The following is a 10,648-nucleotide window of genomic DNA, read 5'->3' as shown; positions in this document are numbered from 1 at the left end:
AGAGAAAAAAGAAGGCAGGGAGGAGAGAAAGGGAAATGGAGAATCATTTATCTGGCGCAATAGATTTCTACAAAAGTAGCCTAGAGCATCATTTTCCAAGTCTTCCCTTTCAGAAAAAGCCCCATTAGAAGAAGGTAAAAACAGTTCCAGAACTTATTGAGCTTGTTGATCAAGGAAAAATACTGCACACACATGCAAGATTTAAGTCCTCCTGAGAGGATATTTGCAGGAGTGGTCAATATTTGCCTCTGCTACAAAGTGAGCTCAAGGCCAGCCTGAACTGCATAGTGAGACCCTATGACAAAAAACAAAAAGACAAAAAACAAAACAACTATATATATATATAGAGAGAGAGAGAGAGAGAGAGAGAGAGAGAGTTTAGTAAACACAGAAAATAAATGTGCTTGGGAAAGGAAAGTCTAGGACTTTCTCTGCTCACGTTTTCCACTGGAGGAGGAAACTCAAGACAAGGCAAACAAAGACAGAGCAGGCGGATCAAGCTTCCACAAATGCAGCCAGGACATTTCTGTAGCAAGCCAAGCCACTGAGAGGTTTTCAGGACAACAGACCAGCGTCTCTTCTCCCCTTCTGCCCTCTGAAAAGGAAAGAATGTTCAGGCTATCTTGGCCTGAGACAAAGAGCCTCTCCTCACAGAGGCCAGCCTGCACACAGAGAAAAAGATTTCACAGTCAGAGCTGTGCACAGAAGTTAACGGGGAGAGGGGATGGAGGGTGGAGAAAGAGGGGGGATTAGGACTAAATGTAATTTGAAGACCAACTACCCTACTTGGGGTGAAAAGACCATCACCAACAGGTGGAAAATGCCCTGCCTGATCTACACACCGACAGAGGCAAAGTGAAACCCCAGCCTCGGCCTCCTGTCCAGTACTTACCACTGCACAGGCTCACAGGGAAACAACACAGGCCCTTTCAGATTTCCGGCAGACAGGACAACCTAGGAGCCTGAGACACCAAGCAGGGGCCAAGTCTGAATTTTATACCATTGCATGGTGAGCTCCTTGGAGTGCCTGACCAGAGCAAGAGCAAAACTTGCTTGTGGGAATAATTTCCAACCCAGGCTGCAGGGAAATCCTTCAACACTGCTGAGCACTTACTATGTGCCAGGCACTAGGCAACCTGCAGAGACAGCAGTCATCCTTGCTCCCACGGTGTTCACCATGGAATGGTGGGCGAAGGTGGAGGAAAGAAAAAGCAGAATCTCAGCACTCTGGGAGGCTGAGGCAGGAGGGTCACAAGTTCCAGCCCAGCCTAGGCAACTTAGTGACTGGAAGAATTCTGGAAGAATCAGCCCTTCTGATGCCATGATTTTAGCCTGAAAGACTCATTTGTGTTCTCTGACACAGACCTACAAGGCAACTTAGTGACTTAGAAAGACCCTGTCTTTAAAAAAATATTTTTTACAATGGGCTGGGGATGTAGTTTAGTGTGAACCTCAGGTTCAATCTCCAGTACTGCAAATAATAACAATAATAAATGAAAAAGCAATGAACAAGAACAAGGTTAGCTAGTGTACAGTTGGCCCTCCATATGCGCAGGTTCCCCTTCTGCAGAGTCAAGCAACCATAGGTCAAAAATATGTTTTACAAAAATTGTGTCTGTACTGAGTATATACAGGCTTTTTTCTCATTATTCCCTACTCAGTAGAGTATAACAACTATATACTTGGCATTTACACTGTATTAAGTATTGTAATGTATATGTACTAGAGATGTATATGTATATGTACTAGAGATGGTTTACAGTATATAGAAGGATATGGGGGCTGGGGATACAGCTCAGCAGCACAGCACCTGCCTGGCAAGCACAAGGTCCTGAGTTCGATTCCTGGTTAAAAAAAAAAAAAAAAAAAACCTAGGATATGTATAGGTTACACATTTTATACAGGGCTTTGTGGATCTGGAGGGTTTGTTGTCAGAGAGGGATCCTAACACCAATCCCACGCTGACACTGAAGGATGACTGTATTAGTTCCTCGCTGGTGCTATAATAAATTACCACAAATTTAATGGCTTCAAACACACATGTGTATTCTCTTGTAGGTCTGCATCAGAGGATACAAATGAGTCTTCCAGGCTAAAATCATGGTATCAGCAGGGCTGTTTCTTCCAGGAGCTCTGAGAGACAAGTCCATTCCCTCACCTTTTCCAGCTTCTTGTAGCTGTTGCTGCCTGCATCCCTTGGCTTATAGCCCCTTCCTCTGTCATGAAGGGGTATTACTTCCATCTTAGCTTCTGCTCTTATTTCAGCTTCTCCTTTGGGTTTACCTGTGTCCTCCTTAGAAGGGCCTTCATGATTTATCAGTCTCACCAGGTACTCCGGGATCATCTTCTTCTCTCAAAATCCTGGACTTGTTCACTTCTGCATAGATCCTCTGCAAAGGTTAGGAAGTAACATCCACAGGTTCCAAGACCTAGAACAGGGACATTTTGGGGAGCCACAACCCAGTCTACTGCCATCGGCATCAACACCCTTGGAATGAACAGTGAATGCTCAGATAGAGAAATGCCACCCTGAAACAGTTCTTCAGGCTGAGATCAAGGAAGCCTTCTGAGACACATCTAGGCTAAAGTCCAAATGACAGGCAAGAGCTGCAGGGCGGGGCAGAGAACACTTCAGGCTGAGAAGAGCCTATAGCAGAAATGAGCTTGGCATGCAGGAGAAGTGAGTGTGTAACTTCTCCATTCCCAATAGCTTTTCCAGAATAAGAAAAAAAATTTTTTTCAGTACTGGTGATTCAGTACAAAGCCTTCACATAAGCTATATTCCCAGCCCTAAAAAAATTTTTTTTCTTTTGATTAGACAAGATCTGACTAAGTCACTAAATTCCCCAGGCATGGCTGGAACTTGGGATCCACCTGTTTTATCTTCCTAAAGTGCTGAGATTACAGGCACTGGTGCCTGGCCAAAACAAGAAAACTTTTTTATTTATTTTATCTGGCGTTTTTTGAGACAGGGTCTTGTTATGTAGTTCAAGCTGGCCTCAAACTCTCAGCCATCCTCCTGCCTCAGCCTCCTGAGTGCTGGGATTACACGTGTGTGCCATCACACCCAGCAGAATAAGGCAACTTTAAGCCCCATCCTGTCTCCTGAAATGTTTATGGGAACACACACACACACACACACACACACCCCAACTATTCTCAGCAGGGACCTCTTTTCTCACAAAACCTGGTGGAATTCACAGAACAACCCCAGAGTCCACATGGAGGCTGAGCAGCTACCTAGTAAATTCAAAAATTTTTCACAAACCCCCAAACAAGAGCTTGTTTTGATTGTGGCTTTCAAGTGTTTATTGACATTGTCACTTACAACTGCATCTTACAAACCATGTTAACGTAAACACCATATTGTATTTGGTTATTTCAGTTGATGCACGAGCTTAAAAGGGTGTGGGGCAGAGGCTGCCTGCCCCTGGAAAGGTGTGTTGCTGAGTTAGAAGCCACCAGCTGTTCTTCCGGTGGCTCCAGGGCTTTTTCTTAGCAAGTGCTGAGCTCTTGAACAACACAATGGTGGCTGATCCCTCACCTTCCCCTGAGTCATTGTCTCCTATTGATTCACTTTCCTCAGCTCTCAGCACAGTAAAGTCCAAGAAAAACAGACCGTGGGCTCTCAGGTTTGCAAGCAATCAACAAACATACTTCAAGAGTCTAATACAGTTGAGTGTGTGCCCTCCCACCGTTTTACCTGTGGCAGATTGACTGTCCCTCTAGTCCAGCTTTCGTTTCCATCCTCCTTAAATTCTGTATATGCATTAAAGGGTGAATCAAGCCCTGTTCATTCTGCACCGGGAGAGCTCCTAAAAGAGCACCTGGCACAGAGCAAATGATACGTATTTACTTGTCCTTTTGTTCAACAAAGACCTCCCAGGCACCTCTGTGTGTAGCCCTGAGTATATTTAATGCCAGGGCCGATTAAGAATCAATGATTCTCAAAGGCTTTTAAGGCCCATGGTGATCATAACTAGGAAGTGATTTCCATAAAGGAGAGTTATATGTGACCAAGAAGATTTGCATACAATTATGAACCTGGTCCTTCGATCAGATTCCACCCTCAGCGATCAAATTGAGCCACCTGAGATACTCACTGGTTTATGGTGCTTGTTAATCCATCTCCTCTGGCTCTGAACCACACTACCCAGCTGCGGGGTGTTAAAGGTTAAGCCCCACTGCCTCTCCAGCTCCTCGGATGACTGCCCGGCAGCAGAGGGTGAAACGACCTCATTTATCTGGAGGCACAGAGGGACGTTCTAAGACAAAAGGTGATCTATAAAGAGAAGGCTGTGACTCTCGAGCTTAAATAAAAACCAAGAGACACACACGAAAAGCCCAGTATGTAATGGCAGAAATTATAAGGTCATGCATGCATCCCACACATGGCAAATGAAACCCAGTTGCCAAATCTTAGGAGCCAAATACTGGAAATCTGCTCGGGAAGAAGGCAGCTCCTACTGTCTGAAACTTAGAGATGGTGGGTTACTTCCCCTAACATCCAAGAACACATCACAGTTTGATTCTCAAACATAATATGTTTTATGGCTTGCAAAACCCGATAAGACGCCTTAGAGTCCAACTGGTTGTGTCTGTTCTAAGTCCAGAGGCATCTCATACTTTCAGTGTTTCCATCTGAGCTACACAGTGCCTTCTTTGTGTGAATTTCCTAGTGAACTTTATCCTGGGAGCAATTTAGAAGTCTCATACCCTAAACGCCATAAACGACGCAATTGTATTCGACTGTACCTAGATAGACGTTCTCAAAAATCAGAATAAGACCTCTCACCCTCGTGAGTGGGTGGAAGTCTCAGATGCCAAGGGAAGTTCCAGTTAGAGGCTGTTCTGGGTCTCTCCCAGCCCTAAGTGCACACTCTGAATGGGAGGGGCAGAGGTGGCAGCTGCCTCACCCCTGGGCAGGGCTGCACTGGGATGGAGACAGAACAGGGTGACCCAAGAGCTACACACCTGTGCAGATTGCCAGGTGAAAGGAAGAGAGATTTCCCTAACACCTCGGCTCACCATAACTTCCCCCCACCCCTCAGTACTGGGACTTGAGCTACATTCCCAGGCCTTTTAAAAATATTTTTCACTGGCCGGGGATATAGCTCAGCGGTACAAGCACCTGCCTGGCAAGCGCAATGCCGCGAGTTTGGTTCCCGGTACCAAAACACAAAAACAAAAATATATATATACTTTTCACGAAGTCCGCTAAGTTGCCCAGACTGGGCTCCAACTTGCAATCCTTCTGCCTCAGCCTCCCACAGCTCTGGGATTATAAGTATGTGCCACCGCTCCTGGCTCACCATACTTTTCTAAATCCTCTAAGGATTTTTGATTAGCACAGGTATATACCATTGAATTTAAGGTCGTTCTTAAGGTAAAGGTTAAAAATGTACTGAAACTTCAGTAATCAGACCCTGGCGTTTACTTTCTTGGTACCAGGAGGATTCAAAACTGCAGGTGGCTACCGTGCTTCTTTTATCTATGAATTGCCATGGGGGGCGCAGGGGTCCCTGAGATCTATGGGATCAGCGAGGGGTGGGTGGGAGGAATCAATCAGGGAAATTAATACATGGAAAAGACATGGACTCTCCTTTCTGCGGTCGCCTAAAGTCAGGGCTTGGGGAAAGTGCCCGAAGAGAGCGTGGATTTAGGACTTCCTGCGCCATTGCCAAGCGGGACACCCAAGTCTTGTACTCCAGGGGTCTGTCTTGGGTCTGGGTGTCACCCGGCGCTCTGCGTGGTCCGCGAGAGGGCGCGCTGTGGCCTCCCCGCCCGCCTCAGGTGGGTGGCCCCGCCCACTTGGCCCCGCCCGCCCCCGCCCCGCCCAACCTGGCCGCCTCAGCGAGGACTGCCCCTCCCCGGCCCGGCCCCGCCCACAGGCGGTTCGGCCCCGCCCATTCGGCGGGACTGGTCTCCTCCCCGCCACTCTGGTTGCCGCCGTCCCGTCTCGGCCCCGCCCGTGCGGATGTCGGCCCCGCCCACCCTGCCGTCCCAGGTGGGGCGGCCCCGCCCACCAGCCCTCCGCCGCGCCCTCTCCGCGGGGCTCAGGTGGGGCTCCCGGCCCGCCCCGCTCGGCCCGCCGCGTCAGGCCGCTTCGTCTGGGCTCCTCGCGGGCGGTGGGACCGCAAGTTTTAGCATTTTGTCAGCAGGGCCCCGCGCGAGTCTCTGGGGCCGACGGCTGACCCTCGAGGGCCCCTCTCCACTCGCGCCCCGGCGCTCCCGCCGCCCCCGGCCGGGCAGCCACGAGGCCCCGCAGCGTCCTCCCGCGCGCGCCCGCCCGCCCGGCGGCTGCAGCCATGTCGCGGGGGCCGGAGGAGGTGAACCGGCTCACGGAGAGCACCTACCGCGTAAGCGGGGCGGGGGCGGGACCCTACGCGCGGGGGTTCGAGGTCCAGGCGGGGAGGGAGGCTGGGGGGCCCGGGCCGTCGGGGCGCTGGAGTTCGGGGTTCGAGGCGCGCAGGAGAGAATTGAGGGGGCTCCGGGAGCCTGGGGGCGCCGGGGTGCGAGGCCGACTGGGGAGGCGGGGGACACCTGGGTTCGGAGTTCGCTTCCGTGAAGGGGGATCCTCGCCCGCAGCTTGCAGCTGTCGCCAGCGGGAGGTCTGGAGTTTTCACTTTGGGGGTCAGGAGGGGACTCTGTGCGGGAAGATTCTCCCCTTCCCCTCCCCACTCCTCCTCCTCCTCCGGTCGCCGGAGACGCCCGAAAAACTGGAATTTATTTAGGGAGTTGAACTTGATAGAGCCTTTGCACTGAGCTATATCCCCATCTCTTTTTAAAAGTTTTTTTTGTATTTTGAGACAAGGTCTTGAAGGGTCCCTAAAATGCCCAGGCTGGGCTCGAACTTGCTGCCCTCTGGCCTCATACTGCGCATTTTACAGCTGACACATCTTGTAGGAGTTGGAGAAGAGAGGAGAATCTGTGCGTTCCCTTGGGTTCCCTCCCTCCTCCCAGCTCCTTAGAATCCGTGACTGCGCTGGCCTGACTGCTGGGCTATAAACCCTGCGAGACCAAAGAGACGAGCTCGAGTTTCCACTGAGAAAAGAAAAGAATGTAGGAGAGAAACTCGTACTTAGGAATCGCCAGGTGAGCCAAGCTCCTCGCTGGCGCCCGTGGTTCGGGGAATTTTCTAGGCTGAGGGCAGTCCGTTCTCAGGAAGACTTTGAAACGTCCCTCTCCGTGGACCTTTATGAAAGCAGCTTTAAGTTGAACTTGGCTTTTTATACATCGATGATTTTGCGACGTTTTTGCAGTCAAAGAGCACTAAAATTTTAATAAAATTGACCTAACCTTACAGAATTTCTCATGGTCAGTCTCCCAACTTCGCATGGTATGTGAGAGAATTTTTCCAGAAACAGACATAGGATTAGTGGCCAGTTTAGTAAGTTTAAGTACTTATAAATGAATTCCAGTTGAAATAAGATATGCGTTTAATCATCTGCTATTAATAGAATACAAAACAACTTTGTTTTAATTCTGCTTAGGCACATTGAACCCCTGAGACTTTAAAGTTCTCTAAATTCATTTGTAGCTATGGTTCAGGCCCATAATTGGTCATTTTTATAAAAAAAAATTTTAACCATGAAACTGAGTTTCTAGCTTTGCAGGGTATTAGTGAGTTCTTGAAATCAGAGTTTATTGACTTTTGCAGAGTATGAATTTAAAAACACCATGAAAATATTTTCATAGTCTATCCATTGAAGTCCAGAAGATTATCGATTTCCTTCATCGGAATACATAAGGCGTATACTGTACTGTAACATATGAATTAGACAGAGCAGACTTTGTTGGCATGGCAGTTTTGGGGTCAGCATCCATGACCCAAACCGTTCTTATTAGTGTTTCCATAAGAAAGCAATTTTTGGAAATACCATGAACTTGAATATTTAAAGCCTAAGGCTTGTATTGAAATTGTTGATATTTAAATGATACTGAAGATGGAACAGGAGATGTGGGATGCTGACAGTGTGTAAATAAAACATTCTTACTCATAGGCTTGGGGAGTAATAGTTACTCTGATGATAGTTAAGGAAAAACTGTGTAACTGAGGAATGCAGATCACTAGACATTATATGTGAAGTGTAAATATCCACTGGGGCACAAAAACACACGAACACCAGAGTTTCTCCAATATAGGCTTATTTTTCCTGCCAGTGTGAAATGAGAATATCAACTTGAGACAAGCAGTCAGATGGACAAAGGAGAGTGTTCTTCCTGTCACTTCTGAGGACCTTCTAAGGGGCTGTACTCAAATGAATTAGGGTGCAACAAGTGTCACCCACTTTGACATGTCATGCGACCCACAGGGTGAGGCAGGAGGGAAAAAATGTAGATTTCATCAGTTTGGTTCTCCATATTTGTAGTCATAAATCATTTTCAGTTTTTGCAAGGTTTTAATACCTGGGAGATCAGAGGCCAGTACTTAACAGCTTTGTACTGCCAGGTATCTGAAAGCATACCAAAAGCTCACTAAATGATGGTTGGTTGATTGATTGACTGATTATAATCATCGTTTCCTTGTTAATGTTTTGGGATCAGGTTTTTCATGTTGAGGTGGTGGGATAAGAATTTACAGCACCAGATAACTAGTTTATGTAATCTATAAGATGAAGTGAAGGTAGCTAGTCCATGGTTTGAGTATGAGGAAAATGTACAGCAAAATTTTACATTCAGGGCTCTGATTGGAGACCTGAAAAGCCTTGGAATTTTCCTCCCTCAAACCCACCTGCTGTGATGGAGGCCGAAAAGGATTTAAGTATCCTATGGCAAATTCTATTGGTGAATCTAGTTTCCTTTATGTTGCCTAGCAGTCTACAATATTTTACTAATTGAAACACAACCTAACCAGGTGTGATTACAAAAGGCATCTGCAAATAAGATTTTATGACTTGCTAATATGGGTTTGAGTTTTTTTAAGACTCAAGTTTTCTTTGAAGTAAAGGATTAAAATCTTTAGAGAAAAGGCAGATTTATAAGGTAGTGTGATCCTCCATATGCAGTATCAAATATCCTTAAATATATATTTACACATTTGTTGAGTTTTTAAAATACATATATTTAGACAAATGATCATTGGTGATCCCTGCTAACTCGCAGGAGGGTGTGTGTTTTACTACTTTACAAACAAATGGTGTGATAATAAGCCCCAAAATAAATCAAGTGATGTTGCTGTTGCTAATTAGAGTTCAGCCAAAGATCCCTCCTCCTTCCCACACTTTATAGTATGCCCATAATTTGCCCTCAAAAGCCTGCTTGTGCTTTTGCATGGTTTTCTGATGAGTACATGCCTTCGCGGGAGAGGAAGAAGTCAAGTACAGAAAACCCCATGTTTAAGAGTAGCCACAACCTTCCTCGAAGTTAGAACTGTTAAAGTCTTAGGAAATTGAGGGAGGATGAGTATGATATCATCCAAGGATGTCCCACCTATATGGGCCTAACTAAGCAGTGAGTGAAGAGAAAAGATGACTCAGTGGGGCGGGGGGGGACACAGAAGACTTCACCACTTTTCAAGAAGCCCTGCTCAAACAACTCTAAAAGTGCTAGACACTGTCTATCTCCCAGCATTACCTTAGGTTAGTTTACCTTTCTCGCATAAAATCTACTGCCCTAGAATATACTATGTGCTATATTCATTTATTATGTTTGTGCGTCCCCACCTGGAATGTGAGCTCCACAGGGCAAGGGACTTCACTGTATTCTAGGCACTTAGAACAGTTGCTGGCACATAGTAGTATTGGTATTTGTTGAATGAATGCACATTTGATTGATTTATTAAGCTCCGATCCTAGGCTTATGCTCCTTTACTGTGTAGGCCAGGCTAGTCTCGAACTTGCAGTCCTCCTAACTCAGCCTTCCAAGTGCTCGGATTATAGGTGTGCTGTACCACTTCTGTCCTGAGACTTTCCATAGAATGTTTTATCCTAACAATATAGCTGTCCTCACAGTGGATGTGAATTCTGTGCTTATTTACCATTTTTAGATTGAGGAATTGAGGTATTGAATTCAGTGACCAGCTTCCGTGTGGTAGTTACCAATACGTCTCTGCACAGCAGTTCAGCTTCTGACCAACAGATGCATAAACCAAATGAAGTTTCATAATTTGGTCATCTAAGGTGTCATTGAAATTTTCTGTTGTTCTGGTAATTCATGATTGACATGCTTTGAAGGAAGCTTTTGATAACCTTTTAATGTTTTTATTGAGCAAAGTAAGCAGTCTAAGAATGTGTTTTCCTTGTTTAAATTTTTTCAGTTTGAGTTTAATGGGGATATGTAAGTGAAAGAAACTGCCTGATTAGTTTCTGGTTTGGGCAGTATGCAACTCTAGGGTATAAAGCTTTAAAATGCCTTAAGCACCCTCTCTGTTTCAGGCATGGTGTCTCATGCCTGTAATGCCAATTTCGTGGGAGGCTGAGGCAGGAGGATCACAAGTTCAAGGCTAACCTGGGCAACTTAGACTTGTGTGAAATTTTGAAAAAAAAAAAATAGACCTGGGGATGTGGGTCAGTAGTAGGGCAGCTGCTTAGTATGTATGAGGCCCTCCGTTTGATCCCCAGCGCTCAAGGAGGGGGACACACCCTCTCTGAGATATTTATTGCTATAGCTCTATGCACTTTTGGATATTTTAACCTTTCTCCTAACC

At 46.3% G+C, this 10,648-nt stretch overlaps 1 protein-coding gene and 1 long non-coding RNA gene across 3 annotated transcripts in view; one reads left to right on the top strand and one right to left on the bottom strand.

Annotated features, from left to right (window-relative positions):
* The window catches only part of LOC102029374, a 44,307-nt gene that overhangs the window by 9,170 nt on the left and 24,489 nt on the right, over positions 1–10,648 (bottom strand). Inside the window, exon 5 of one of the 2 annotated variants that reach the window (XR_001236517.1) lies at positions 1,897–2,429. The exons of the other annotated variant lie outside the window; for it this stretch is intronic. This is a non-coding gene — a long non-coding RNA (uncharacterized LOC102029374). Of the gene's footprint in view, positions 1–1,896; positions 2,430–10,648 lie in introns of those variants that run through there. 2 annotated transcript variants of the gene reach the window in all.
* The window catches only part of Baiap2l1 (BAI1-associated protein 2-like 1), a gene marked incomplete at its 5' end in the record, with an annotated part of 84,825 nt that continues 80,040 nt past the window's right edge, over positions 5,864–10,648 (top strand). Inside the window, 1 exon segment of the mRNA XM_005397915.2 lies at positions 5,864–6,359. Within this exon segment, the coding sequence (XP_005397972.1) occupies positions 6,309–6,359 (51 nt within the window).

The sequence above is a fragment of the Chinchilla lanigera genome, unplaced genomic scaffold (genome assembly GCF_000276665.1).
Source record: "Chinchilla lanigera isolate Chin_1 unplaced genomic scaffold, ChiLan1.0 scaffold00059, whole genome shotgun sequence".
NCBI lineage: Eukaryota > Metazoa > Chordata > Mammalia > Rodentia > Chinchillidae > Chinchilla > Chinchilla lanigera.
The sequence above is the reverse complement of the archived record's forward strand: the minus strand, read 5'-3'. Positions and strand labels throughout refer to the sequence as shown.